Source organism: Pezoporus flaviventris, unplaced genomic scaffold (genome assembly GCF_033815535.1).
Source record: "Pezoporus flaviventris isolate CSIRO_AGI_PZ_B2104156 unplaced genomic scaffold, CSIRO_AGI_Pfla_v1 ptg000017l, whole genome shotgun sequence".
NCBI classification, from domain to species: domain Eukaryota; kingdom Metazoa; phylum Chordata; class Aves; order Psittaciformes; family Psittacidae; genus Pezoporus; species Pezoporus flaviventris.
In genome coordinates this window covers 853,611-867,708 of record NW_026892565.1, presented here as the reverse complement: position 1 = coordinate 867,708, position 14,098 = coordinate 853,611, and the positions used below count along the sequence as shown (strand labels likewise).

Here is a 14,098-nt window from a genome sequence, read left to right as displayed (position 1 = left end):
AGCTCCAAGCTACTGCTTGAAGGTACTTTTCCCAGCTCTAGTGGAAGGAGATAAATCCCTCCTAAGGAATCAGGCACCCACTGCTTGTCCCAACACTGCCCCACAGTTACTGAGACCGTGGGGATCTACTTTGAGCTGGTGGAAAGGACACCAGACAGCTAGGAAAGCAGGTTTGGTATGCTGCCTCGAAAGCACCTCTTGCTGGAGAAACACCACCTACCACAGGGCAATCTGTGTCAGCTCCTGGCACCAGAGCCCTCAGCAAGGCAGAAGAGTAAGGAATAAGGATCACAAGTTATTAGCTAAATAAAATCCCCTAAACACACAGAAGAAAAATAAAGGCCTGTTAGAGGAACGCAGCAAGGCAATGAGCAGTTTTCTGTGGCTCGGTGTCCTTTAACTCCTGTCTGGACCATTCCAGACCATCCTTTCACACAATGGGGAGGCACACTGCCTTGCTCCATCTGGAGCTCTCTCTGCACCACTCCATTAAGACTCAAGCTCTGGTTCTATGGCCATGTACTAAATTACTTTGAAGCTTCAGAAAGTATCTGGGAATAAACTGTGTCAGCCAGAAAACCCACAACCACCCCCATGAAACACTGCATCAAGAAAGAGACAGACAAGAAGGGACATTAAATCTTAGCTCCTTGCTCTGCAGCTCTCCCTCTCCAAATCCTCTGCAAGCAGTGGAGCACCACGCTCAGCAAGATACCCCCTGCCACCCCACTGCCAATTCCTAGCAAGCACTGATAAAACAATTCTCCTTTCCAAAAGGGCTCCTCTTCTTGCACTTCATAGACACCCGTTTCTAGGTTCTCTTCCACCTTGCTTGCTGCTAACTTCTGCTCCCAAGTCAGGAATTTTTGGAAGTTCAGATCCACCAGGTCCTTCTGGATCACTCTGACTGCAAAGTAGACCCTCTTGACCACTCTCAACGTCTTTACCACCTGCACTTCGCATCGGTAAGTCCCTGCGTCCGACTCCTTGGTAGGGGAAAACCTGACAACAGGCCTGGGGTTTCCGAAAGGTCTGAACAGGACGTCCTTCGTGGTGATGAGGCCTGGGGCAAAGCTCCATGCACAGCTGTAGGCTGGGCTCCCACTGCCCGCGACGTCTGAGGTCAGGCAGCTCAGCTGGAAGGGCTGGCCCACGGCGAGGGTGAAGTGGTGCAAGCCACAGTGCCAGCTGGCGAGGCAGGCGGTGCGGCGCACGGTGCAGTTCTGCCTCCGCCCGCCCGGGCTGAGCTCGCACAGCTCCTCCAGCTTGAAGCCCAGCCCGCAGGTGACGCTGCACAGCGTGGTGTTCACCACCACCGGGGCCACAACGGACCGGAGCTCTGCGGGGATGGTAACGCCTGCAAGGGAAGCCACCAAAGGCACATGGAAAGCACAAAGGAGCAGCCCAAGGATGTGGCTGCTCCCCAGGGGCTCCATGCTGGGGTTGTCAATCAGATGGGTCACCACAGGCATTCTCTGGACGTCTTCAAACTTGGTAGCTCTGAAATGCTGCCAGCATCACCTTCAAGACCTAATGCTTCAATTAGGAAAAATCCTCCAACGAGACAGGCTTGAAGCACAATGCTGCTGAAAGAGATGCAACACATTACTGCATTGGTCAGAATGTGAATCATGAGTGCAGCTGCGGGAACAGGGCAGCAGGATGTTTTAATCCACCACATTCCAGCCATTTGGATATAGTTGACAACTTAAAGATGAAATCCTCCCTTCTCTGCAAAACTTTTAGAGACTATTTGAGATGATCCTGAAGGTCCCTTCCAACCCAAACCATTCTATGAGTCTATTCCCACCATAAAGAAGTATTGTTCCAATTTAACTTTCCCACCAAACTACAAATAATCACTCCTGGAACATTTAAAATGCTTTTGGGGCATGAGGAAAACCTGAATCATTACACAGCACCTGCATAGTTCTGGATTATATACACACATCCCAAATCCTAAAGTACTCCCCAAGTGACCAAGATCACAAAACCAACATTGCAACCTCTGGCTATCTTACAGCACTGAAAATGGAAGCCAACCTCAGCAGTATTTTATCCTGGCTGTGCAGGGCTCACTGCAGCCCCATCTCCCCGTTCCCAAGGGAACAGTGCTGATGTCACAGCCCTGGGGCAGAACGTGGCCCCAAAGAACTCCCCTTCCTTGGAAGCCAAAGTGAGTCCTCTGAGATGAGGGCTCAACACAAAAGGCTCCTGACATCAACTGCCTGACTCAGGAGGGGCTCACCGGCCCCGGCCCCGGCCCCATGGCATCGCTCAGAGGAGCTGCGAGGCCGAGCCCTGTGCCACGTGCAGCCACCGACCCCAAAGCCCCATGTTCAAGTGATGTGTGTATCAAACAGAAACCACTCCCCTGCTGCCACCGCAGCAAACCGCAGATGAGACATCCCAGTGTAACCCACGTAGTGCTCAGGTGTCCCAAAGGAACACACCAGCTGTGGTGAAGGCACAGTGTGCTCACACCAGAGCTGTGCTGCTCTTCCTAACCACTGTCCCCACAGTCAGGGCTGTATGGAAAAGCCAAGACTTAGCCATTGACTTTAGGAAATGAAACATACCTCTTTATTTACAACCACAAAACCTACCATCACTGCTGTAGACTACCACCAAGCCAGTATCTGTCAAATACTGTACAAAACTACAGATACTAGAAAATAAAACAGAAGATGGAAGAAAAGAAACCAAGGACATATACACTGTACAGCAAAGGTTTACCAGAAACAGGCTGGAGTCTGTGGCAAATCACATGCTTTAGGACAACCTGAAGAGCCACTGCCTGTGCATCTTTTAAAGCTCGTGGGGTCAGCCATGCCACACTAGGGTGGATTGGACACAACAGTATTCCAGGGGAGATGCAAGTCATCCTACAAGCAGAAAGAACAAGGAAAACTCCTACTGTACACACGGATTTCATTACACGAAGCAGCCACTGCACCAAAGCCAGAAATGAAACCACCAGCTTTAAAAACCCTCCTGATTCAAAGTGTCTCCTCTCTTCCCATACTTCATCTCGTGCAACTGCTGCACGCTTCCAACTGCAACTGAAGAGATCTCTTCACGACTCCTCTTGTTGGGTTTTACTGTCTGCAGGATGCTTTGACAATTCCAATACACAATGATGAGCTCAGTAATTACAGCTGGGAGAAAACTAAAAGTAATTGCATAGGAACTATAAAAGTCTATGAAGCAAAGGGCATTAGGAATGAAAACCTTTTAACAGACAGTCGGTCTGGTACAGAGCTCTCAGGCTATCACTACTGGATAAAGTGTCTCTTTCCATTCCCACAAGGAAAATATTCCAACCATCTTTAAGGAGGAAATGGTTAAAGCATGGCTGGGAGTGAGCTGTTAGCATTCATCTTCCATTCTTGATCCAGAGGTGGGGTTCTGGTTTTTCTCTATCTGCCAGTTCCTATCAGCCGAGGAGGAAACCAGTTGCTTCCGGTAGGGCACCGCACAGGAAAGGGACAGAATAAAACCACTTTTGCTAGGACAGAAACTGCCAACACTGCTTTTCATATCACAGGTTAAAAGAGAGCATAACAGCTGAGTATTTTATCTAGAGCTCCTTCCTCCCATAAGCAGGGTCATCCTTCATGTCTGAACTGTTCACAATATGAAGCTTCATTCTTTGCAGACTTCAGAGGGTCTCTTGATTCTTCACCTTAGGTCTCTGTCCACCTGGCACGTAATCAGCAGGAGCCTCAGCACAGAAGACATCATAGCAAGCTACCCAAAAAGCTGGGAAGGTGAGAAGCTGGCATGGAAGGAGTCACAACTCACTGAAATGAAACTTAACAGCAAAGAAAGGGATGTTTGCAGGATATAGTCACCAGGAATAAAAATGCACACTTTGGGTATTCTTCAATCCAGGAATAAAAAAAAGGGGATTTAAAAGACAATGGTGGTAAGCTCTGGAGGTCCCTTCCAGCTCACTTTACAGTTCTATATATCACCACAAAGGCAGTCCAACGAGTCTCTTTGCAAATCGCATGACCTGAGAGTTAGCATCTTACACTGTTCCATGCAGAGGCAGGTAAGGAGGAATGAAGCTGCTTCCTCTTCCATAGTCATTTCAAATGAAAGTCACTCCCTGAATCCATGAGCAATCAGTCTGCTGTGTTAGTCAGTCCACTCTGACTGAGCATTTCATCTAGTTTCCACATTATGGTGCCAAAATAGGAAAGCATACAGGAAGCTAAAGGAGAGTGTCTTCATAACAATTCTGAGATTGCACCACCTGCTAAAGAGATCAAAGACAGGTCAAAAGTAAGTAACCAGCCTCTAACAGATGTTCCTAAAAGTCAGAGACCACCAAATTCAGCATTTCCAGAGAAAGGAGGACAAGATTTCCCAGCTAAAGCCATTCTTTTCAGTCTAATGAGGTACAACCAACAAGGTACTGTCTGTGACAAGGTGGCTGAGAAACTCCTGAGCTTTTACTCCACAAAGCTGCAAAGCAACTTACCTGGTGTCAAACAGTCCCAAAACCCGAGAGCGAAATCCCAACAGAAAACAAGCCTCACCTAAGCCTGGGTTAACCCAAATTGTAAGATTTTATTCTAAAGCTACAAAATGCATCAAGCTCCTCAGTCTGTTTGAAGCCCAATTTTGACACAGCAGCTTGAGGAAGACATTCCAGACTGCACAGCACAGTGATACAGATGCACCAGTGCCAAGCTCCTCATCCCAGCCATGCAGCTTGCAGCAAGACACTGTATTAGGGCATATGAGAGAAATGCCTTTGTGTGACTGTTTTAGTAGCTGATTAGTTACTTCAAAAGCAACAGCACAAGGAACTAGCAAAATTAACAGCTCCACGCATGAGAGACAGGAGAGGCTCCAGGATCACAGGTGGCCATTTCAATGTGGAAGCGTGCATCTGCACGTGGTGGAACCGAGAAAAACTGGCTGCCCAAAACAGGACTTGTAAGCGCAAGGCGTAAAGGGAGTAAAGGAAGGCAGACATAAGCTTCATGGACTAAAAGACTCCTGTGAGTTTGGAAAGATCCAAGCAACAGTTCCTTTAGCTGCCGATCCGTTCTTCTCACAATGTGACTTACAGAGACACTTCCAACACTGACTACTGAGATCTACTGCATGGATCTAAGAAATCCTCTTAAGTGTAGAAGGAAGCACAACAACAGGTCCTAACGAGAGACAGATGTCCTTCATTTTGATTCTTTGCCTATATCCCAATCAAATCAAAGAACTGCACCACGGAAAACCAACTTCAACTGCTTCCAGGCAACAAAGGCTAAAAGTCTATTTCAGAAAGCTCTACCATCTCCTCTAGACTGGTGAAGTGGAGAACATGAGTTTAAATGCATTTGTTCATGAGAAAACTTCCAATTTACAGTGCCCAAACCCCAAAGATCACTGGTCTGGCCTGGATATCCACATCCCAAACTCAGCAACAGTAAAGTTCCACTGCTGGCTTTTGTAGCAAGTCAGACTCTATTACAACAACTCCATGGCAGCACTACAAGCAAAACCACACAGAAATCCTCCCACATACGGCTGTGCAAGGATATGTAATGGTCTAATCATTTGGTCCTCAAACCAGGCTTATCCATCCAGCAATGTACAACAGAGCAGACAGGATGTGTCACAGATGCCAGCAAAGACACCAGAGGACTCCCCAATCCAGGTAATTCCTTTACTATCATACTTTACAGATTAAGTTGCTTTCATCCCCTCCCCTTTTTCTGCAAACAGCAATTGTCAGTACTAGTACAAGCAGTGGGACAGGAGCTGAGCAGGAAGGACAATGAGCAAGGTGGGTAGCGTAGGACCAGCAGTGAGGGAAGGAAAAGGGGGAATAAAATCACTTCTGTACAGTCTAAAATCCACAGCAGCAGCGGCTGAGTTCAAGGAAGTGCAAAATTTGATATAGCAGTGCCATTGAGACTGTCTATGTATCAACCCTGACTTATTAAATACACTCTAAAAGCAATAAACAGCGGAGTCCACATCACTTCATCCAAACATGTGCTTTCGTCACTGAGCTTAAATGGACTTTTCCCAGTGAAGAAGCTGAAGTAGCAAAGGAGACTGAGACTAAGTCTGGGTCCCCGCAAAGGTGACTGCAACAGTCCTGGTTTTGTACACAACCAACAAAACATGACCAGAGGGAAAAAGGATTAAAGTCCACTGAAACCTACCCTCATTGCCAGCAAATGCACTGCCTGGAATTTAAATAAGGCTGCCGTGTAGTTTGGAAAAGAAAATTCAGCTCCTGGATTTCCTCTCAGGGTTCATTCACCAAACAGACCATTACCAATGCTCCATTTCCTACTTCTGCTTACAGAACTCTGCTGTTCTTCATCATTTTGCCTCGTACTGATGGCACAAAATGTCAACTTCAGCTTCAGAAGCCTTCACTCTTTACGTTTTTCCCCCCTCAACATCGACCCACCAAAACCAGACCCTGTTACTGTTTATGGAAGAACTGACAGAAGTTATAAAAAAGATATCCAAAGATGTTTTGCCTTTGAACTAGTACTCAACCTGCAGTCTAACAGTGCTGTAAAATTTTGCCTCTCCTTGACAGCAGCTGAACATTCAGTGAGCAAGTGCCATTTGGGAAGATAAAACTAGGACTATATTAAGTCAGGGTCTGTACAAAGCAAGGCCACCAAGCAAGGCAACGACGCTCCCGCTGGGTTCCTTACCTGTCAAAGGCTGTCCCAGCTCCGCCTGCACTTTACCCTTCGCTGCTCCTTCCAGAGGTAAAGCACCTCTGTCCCCTTTGTAGAGTTTCGGTTTAAATGGAGAATCTTTGTCTTTACCTTTTGATCCTTTAGGCCTGCCTGCTTGCTTCTTCTTGGATTTACCATCTCCCTTCACACCCAGCAGCGGATGGACTTCTGTGGAAAGACAACGTGGCACCAAAGTGAATTAAACCTCAGCATGTACAGCACCAGATATAAACAGCATTAAAAACTAACAGTATCAGGACATCTTACTTCTCCCTAGCTTGCAAAATGCCAGCAAGAGTGGGCAGCTATTCATAAGTGTTATAAGAAGTGACTTCAAAGTAACAAGTGGCATTCTGAACTTCTGCTCTTCAGACAAGGTAAAGGCAAAGCTCAAAGCCATCTCAAATGCAGAACAAGCACTAAAACAGTTGCAGCTACTACACACCATCATTAGGTACTCCTTGTAGCTCAATGTTGGTGGTTTTGGGCTTCTTCTTTGGTGCCTGGGGTCCATCAGAGGAGCACTGCCTCTTCTTCTCAGAGCCTATTCCCTCATCAGTTAAAGAGCTCTGAACCGCATCTGGTGGAGGCCCATAGGGGTTTTCTTCTGGATCTTCAACTTCAGGAGCAATGGGTAAGTAAAGCAGAGCCTTGGAGTCCTCCAGTTCCTCATCACTGTGAAGGAAAAATGTCTGCTTTCATTTAAAACTAGGGGTTATTAGAACATATTATACAGGGAATATTAGTGATACATTTTGTATTCATACTTTAAACACAAGATTCTTTCACCTGCTACAGAAGGCAGCAATGGGATCCACACTCGTGACATCCACTTCTTCATCTTCTGCAGCATCAGCACCTAAGAACCAGGGCAAAAAGGTAAATTCAAGACAGTAAGGAAAAGACCAAATTTCAGGGAAAGAATGCTTAATACCCACAAACCAACATTACACTTGAATATTAGAAATTGCCAAAGAGCAATTCATCCAACCAGGAGAAGTGCTGCAGAGCCTGCTAGCGAGGAAAGCTCTATGGTGTGCTGGGAATAATCCTTCTCTCTGTCCTTAGAGGCAGGCTGGCACAGGACACAGTTTTCTGGCACCACCAAGTGGCCAGGTTGTGCGGCCATCGCTTACAATTCAGTGCTGCTGCTGCCGCTGAGGAGGCCTGGACAACCATCCGTGTCTATCTGCTGTTTTCTGCTGTAAAACACCTCCTGAAGAGGGGAGGAGTTTCTAGAAAGATCATAGAATCACGGGATGGGTTGGAAAGGACCTTAAAGCTCATCCAGTTCCAGCCCCTGTCACAGGCAGGGACACCTTCCACGAGACCAAGTTGCTCCAAGCCCCATCCAACCTGGCCTTGAATCCTACTGTGTTAGCTCACCTGTCTTCATTTACCCACTCCTGTTTTGTCATTTAACACCCACCTATACCACTATGAGCACTAGTTTTCACTTCTGGTACGGATATGTAATTAGACTGAAAACACAGTTTACACAGTACCTGTCTGTTCTGGTTCACTCTTATCTTCATCCTCAATGTCAAACTCTGACTCTCTCTCTTCATATTCCACGTTTTCATCCAGCTCTTTGAAGTCAGGAGCAAAGGCACTCCAGTTTTCCTAAAGCACAAAGTCAAAGTGATTTTTACCTTATGCAAAGGAACAACAACTGGAGTGAGGACACAAACAATTACAGTCTCATTCTGCATTAAAATCACCCAAGCCACACACAGGCTCACAATAAAATGAAGTTTCATTCAGGTCCACCGTCACACAGTAAATTAGGAAGCACACAAGTTAGTTCTTACTGAAAATACAACACTGGAATAGAATCACAGAACAGTTTGGGTTGGAAAGGACCCTAAGGTCATCCAGTTCCAACCACCTGCCATGGGCAGGGGCACCTCACACTAGACCATGTTACCCAAGGCTTTGTCCAACCTGGCCTTGAACGCTGCCAGGGATGGAGCATATAATAAATACTGGATTATGCTTAATACTGCAGGTTAAGTTTGGGAATCCTCTTAAGGAAACTATCTAAAACACTTACCACTTGATTCTGAGCCCATATTGAGACAACACCACTTGAAATAGAAGCTATGATGGGTCGGACAGGATGCCACTGGATTTATTAGAAAGAGAAAAGAGAAGGAGTTTAACTGATTTGAATTAAGAAAGCTTAGTTTTCAAAGTAACAAGAAATGCAGTCAGTTTTCTTACCGCTACATCCAAGAGCAGCTCCCCTCTGGTCCCATGCAGGATTTTCACCAGGTTTCCAATGCTCTTCTCCCAGATGTACAGGGCATGCTGTCGTGCTGACCCTGCCACTATATATTCACCATCACCAGAGAAACAGCACTTCTTCCACGGTGTCCTGCAGGCAAAGACAGCAACACAAGTTAAATCCTGAGACAAGAGCAGAGCAGGAAGGCTGGAGGACTGCGGAGTGGGTTTGTTCTTGAGACTGAGATCTTGCCTTCTCCCATTAGTGCTGAGCATGCATACCTCACCTCTGCCAGTGAGGCTGACCAGCCACCCTGCTGCCTCTTACCTGTTCACTAAATCCTGCAGCTTCTGCATGGGTTCAGGCTCCCCATCTCGTCCACAAGTGAGAATTTCACGGCCATCATACACCCTGATTATCCGGTCAGCTGTGTTTATCAAAAAGCAGCTGTAAAAGGAGGGCACAGAACATGTATCACATTAATAGACTGAGAAATAGAAAGAATCAGATTATGCAGCCTTCCAACATCTAAAGGGCTACAAGAATGCTGGAGAGGCACTCTTCATCAGGGACTGTAGTGATAGGACAAGGGGTGATGGTTTAAAACAGGGTAAATTCAGGTTAGATGTAAGGAAGAAGCTCTTCCCTGTGAGGGTGCTGAGGCGCTGGCACAGGGTGCCCAGAGAAGCTGTGGCTGCCCCATCCCTGGCAGTGTTCAAGGCCAGGCTGGATTGAACCTTGGCCGACATCACCTAGTGTGAGGTGTCCCTGCCCATGGCAGGGGGTTGGAACTGGATGATCTTAAGGTCCTTTCCAACCCAAACTGTTCTATGATTCTATGTTCCATGTAAGAATTATGGGGGGTATTAACACCTCATATGCCGAGTCAATCTACCCTGTAGTTGTCAATTCATCTTTAAAGCTATCACTTGGTAGATGGAGTACCTCACCTTCCCTTCCGAGCAAACTCAATCGATTTAATAGCTGTGGTGTTGCTGGTTCCAGTTGTCACTCTGAAGGAAGCAACAAGATCCTGAGTTTCTGTTTTTAAGACCAAAATCTGCAGATGAAGGAGACAGGAGGCAATCAGTGTCATCATTAGAATTCAATCCCCTTTTGCTACCTCTTCCATCAGCTATTAACCCTAACAACAGAAGCCTCAGCAATCTACACAGGAATAGTTGGGATTCTGCACCTGTAGCTGTACTACAGTTTCTGCGACAGTTCTGCGACATAAGCATTGCTTTATCTACACTGGAAAAGGATCCAACAAATAGGGTCAAAAGCAACATAAAGGCCTGAGATACAGATTGTAGCCTAGAGATCTTCAAAGGTAAGGCATGATGTTGCTCATAAGATTGTATCAACGCAGGATCAATCGCTCAAGAGACATTCAGGAAGCTTTATTTGGGTACTAAAACAAAGAATGCAACCCAGAAACATGAAGCATCTTGCTAAAGTCAGGAATTAATCAAAGCTATGGCATCCAGTGCCACCTGCTGGAGCCTCACCTTCCCCTTGGCATTGCCTGTGTAAATGTATTCCCCTCGCCTGTCAAAGGAGGCCACGACATTGAGATCAGAGTCATCATCCACAGGCAGGACAACGTGTTTGGAGTCTGACAGCGTCAGCATCACCGGCGCCGACTTCATGGGACAAACCAAAACCCTGTTTCTGCAGAGCAGGAAAAGAAGGGTTAGGAGTTTCTTCTCTGGAAAACATCAAAACAAAGGAGACATTTCTGCCCACACTTCCAAGGCCCATTCCCATGTTTACTCTCTCCCCATCCTGCTATTTTGATAACAAGAAGAGCCACAACAAATCACAAGACAATAACACTAAACCCCTCTATTAAATATGGAAAAAATCCCCTTGCAAACTACAGGAAAAACGTTTTAATCATCATTAGTTCTACCAAAATCAGAGCATTCAACCCCTTTCTCACAGGACTTACTGGTCTCGAGGGTGGTACTGAACCTTCAGGATGGGTGAAGGAAATCGAAACCTCTGGTCGCAGTCTCCAGAGAGCACATCCCACTGTGACACGATGTTATCCGTGGAAGCACTCACCAGTTTGTGACCATCTCGACTCCAGCTGCAGGAACATGAGGCAATTTGAATCAGTTACTCCTCAAATGCATAAACCCCCCAATTTCTAGTTATTAGACCAAATGATCAGACATATACATATATATATATTCATTGAGATTTGTATCAGGTATAACCCTGTTAGGGTGAAAAGTAACGCAAAACGTTAACAGGCATAACCTGTTTCCAAATTCTTTCCAAGGAAACTCCCCTGGAATGCAGGGAGTATCCCGCAGCAGGCTGGCATTTAGGCCATTGGCACACCTGGGTGTTAGGAGCTGTCAGGACATCAGTACCTGATGCTCAGCAAACACAGGCACAGGCAAATTCCATCAAAAAGAACAGCTCTTCTGTCCTGCTAATGGGTGGGATAGAGTTAATTTTCCTCCCAGTGGCTGGTACAGGGCTGTGGCTTGGCATCTACCTGAGAACAGCACTGATAACACGCTGACGTTTTGGTTGCTGATGAGCCCTTCTTACCCTCATCAAGGGCTTTGCAGTTTCCCAGGCTCTGCTAGTGACGTGAGGCAGAAGAAGCTGAGGACAGCCAGGACACCTGCCCCACACTGGCCAGGGGGATACTCCACACACCAACCAAAGGGGTTTTCCACACCACAGCTCACCAGGCTTGGCGCAGAACGGGGGGATTTGGCTGCATAGCACTTGACTGGGTTTAAACCACGACACCCCCGTACCGGGTGCATACGCGGGGCTCAGTCACAGGATCCCAGCCTGGTTCGGGTTGGAAGGGGCCTCAAAGCTCATCCAGCTCCAACCCCTGCCACGGGCAGGGCCACCTTCCCCCAGAGCAACCCCGGAGCTCAGCAGCGCCGCAGCCCCGCGCCCCTCTCACCACAGGGAGCACACGGGGTGGATGTGGGCGCTGATGATCTTGGCGATGCCCCTGGTCAGGAAGTCCCAGATGACGATGCGCCCGTCGTTGCAGCCCACGGCGAGCAGCGTGCCCCAGCGGTTGAAGGTGCAGGTCAGGGCCATGCTGATGCAGTCCAGGGTCCCATCGGCCTCCTGCGGGGACAGGGCAGCACCGGGGGCGGACGGGGGGTCAGGCTCCGCCGTACCGAGCCGCTCGGTGCAACGGGCGGGGGGGGGGGGGGGGTGTTACCTCAGGGTAGTTCTGGCCGAAGGACTCTGCAAGGAAACGCAAAGACAGCGCTTGAGTGAGGGCCCGGCCCGCACCCCCCGGTCCTCCCCGCACCCCCCGGCCCTCCCCGCACCCCCCGCACCCACCGAGCAGCTCCAGGTTCATCGCGGCCGCCGTCCCGCTCCCTCCGTGACCGTCGCCGAAGGACCCCGCCGGGGGCCTGCTCCGCGCCGCCCCGCGGTTCGCCTGACGGAGCCCCGCTCCCCTTCTCCTCCTTCCCCACCAGCCCCTCGCCGCCCGCCTCGCCTCGCCCCGCGGGCACCGCGCCCGGCACCGACCCTCGCCCCGCGCTGCGGATGGCGGCTGGCGGCCGGCGGCGCTCAGGCGGCGCTCAGGCAGCGCGGCGGGCAGCCCGGCGCCTGCGCGGGGAGCGGCCCGGGCGGGCACTGCGGCCGCGGGGCTGAGGTTCCGGGGCGGCGGAGGAACCGGCGGGGGGCGCAGGGGGCGGCGCTGGCGGGGTACGGGCGGTGACAGCGGCGGAGCTGGGCCGGGGAATGCGCTCCCCCCACCCCGATTTAAGCTAAAACGGGGGCACAGGGAGAGCAGGGGCTGCGCTCCCCATCCCCACACACGGAGCCCCCCTCCCGGCTCCAGCCCCAAACCGAGGCAGATGCCGGCAGTAACCCTCTGCGTTAGGGCCAGTATGACCCAGGGAGAGCAGAGGAGCTCCCGAGCCCCTTCCTCACCCAGTACAGCGCAAGTGCTCGTCCCGTTATGTGTGATGTGAATAAAAGGCTTAAAACCGGGCAGAGCAAGTCAGCGGCGGCGATTGAAGCGTGCAGGGACCCGGCCCCTCCTCTAGCAGATCCCATGAGTCTGCTCCCAGCACCATTTTGGGTTGATCCCTGCTGCAGGAAGGCAGAGGGAGGTCTCCCCTCACTGCTGACCACCATCAGCCTCTGGGACGTAGCTCGTGTGAAAGAGCAGCACGCTCCATACCGGGACAGCCGGCACTGGGCTGGGGCTGGGTACAGGTCAGTCCAACCCCTGGTTACAGGTGCGATGTGCAGGTTAGGTGCCCTTTTACAACACACTGTGACAAACTTCTTCAATAGAGCGAGGAGATAAAGGTGGCCTTAATACCTGCTCAGCTCAGAACCACCTCCAGTGTACAGCCTCGGGAAGGTGAATAAAGCCCTTATTCACCTCATTTGCCTTGTTCTAATGGGAGGGAAAACTCTATAGTTTTAAAGATGAAGCGGGTGTGTGGAATGGCTCAGCACAAGCTCAGGCCAAAGTAATGCAGAGACGTTGTACTGAGCCAGGGAAAACCTGCAGATCCCTCCCCACCTGTGCCGAAAGAGAAACTGAATGGCAACAAGGCAGCTACAACCAGGGATAAAAAGGCATCAGCTGAAGATGGAGATGGCCATACAGGAAAAGGTACGCACGACAGTTCTGGGATTGCACATACAGAGATTGAGATTTTATTCATACATTTATTATTTACAGAAGCTACCTCTAATAAATGCAAGAGACTGACCTTGACTCTCCTAGCTTTAAATAAGTGTTACGGAGCAGCACACACAGTTGGACAGGGTTAATGCTGTTAGTGGCACTGGTGGCACCAAGGCAGTGGGATGCTGAAGGGTTCATCCTGCACGTGTGGCTCCGGGTGGCTGCGCTGGGAGCAACTCCTGAGTGTCTGGACAGAACCACACCATTAATGCCACCACAGACCAGAATAATGCCCACACGTGCAGGTAAGTAAAAAAAGTCTTTATATATATATACACATAAAAAAGCATTAATTCTGTTTATTGCACAAAGGAAGATTTAAACTAATACTGCAGGGTTATGTATCCCTTTCCTTTGTTCAAGCTGTTCACCAGGCAGACTTATCAGTTGTCATTTTGCTGTATCCTAGCCAATAAATTCCAGCCACAAGGTGCAGTAATT

General features: G+C 49.1%; 2 protein-coding genes across 6 annotated transcripts; both read right to left on the bottom strand.

Annotated features, from left to right (window-relative positions):
• Positions 1–631: 631 nt before the first annotated feature.
• On the bottom strand, positions 632–2,425 carry TMEM81 (transmembrane protein 81). Its single transcript, XM_061454905.1, has one exon. The coding sequence runs from the start codon at positions 1,470–1,472 to the stop codon at positions 636–638; it is 837 nt and encodes a 278-aa protein (XP_061310889.1). The 5' UTR covers positions 1,473–2,425; the 3' UTR covers positions 632–635.
• A 135-nt stretch (positions 2,426–2,560) lies between these two features.
• RBBP5 (RB binding protein 5, histone lysine methyltransferase complex subunit) lies at positions 2,561–12,419 on the bottom strand. Of its 5 annotated transcripts, none has more exons than XM_061454900.1 (14): positions 12,286–12,419; positions 12,161–12,186; positions 11,891–12,063; positions 10,904–11,044; positions 10,461–10,623; positions 9,900–10,009; positions 9,277–9,396; positions 8,946–9,099; positions 8,776–8,847; positions 8,228–8,345; positions 7,512–7,581; positions 7,168–7,397; positions 6,696–6,890; positions 2,561–4,264 (listed from the first exon to the last, which is right to left on the bottom strand). In XM_061454900.1, exons 1-14 carry the CDS (start codon positions 12,302–12,304, stop codon positions 4,236–4,238), a joined length of 1,620 nt encoding a protein of 539 aa, XP_061310884.1. In that variant the 5' UTR covers positions 12,305–12,419; the 3' UTR covers positions 2,561–4,235. The 5 variants fall into 5 exon arrangements, with proteins under 5 accessions (XP_061310884.1, XP_061310885.1, XP_061310887.1 ...); XM_061454901.1 differs by having other exon boundaries at positions 2,561–4,261; XM_061454903.1 differs by having other exon boundaries at positions 6,813–6,890.
• Positions 12,420–14,098: the final 1,679 nt, after the last annotated feature.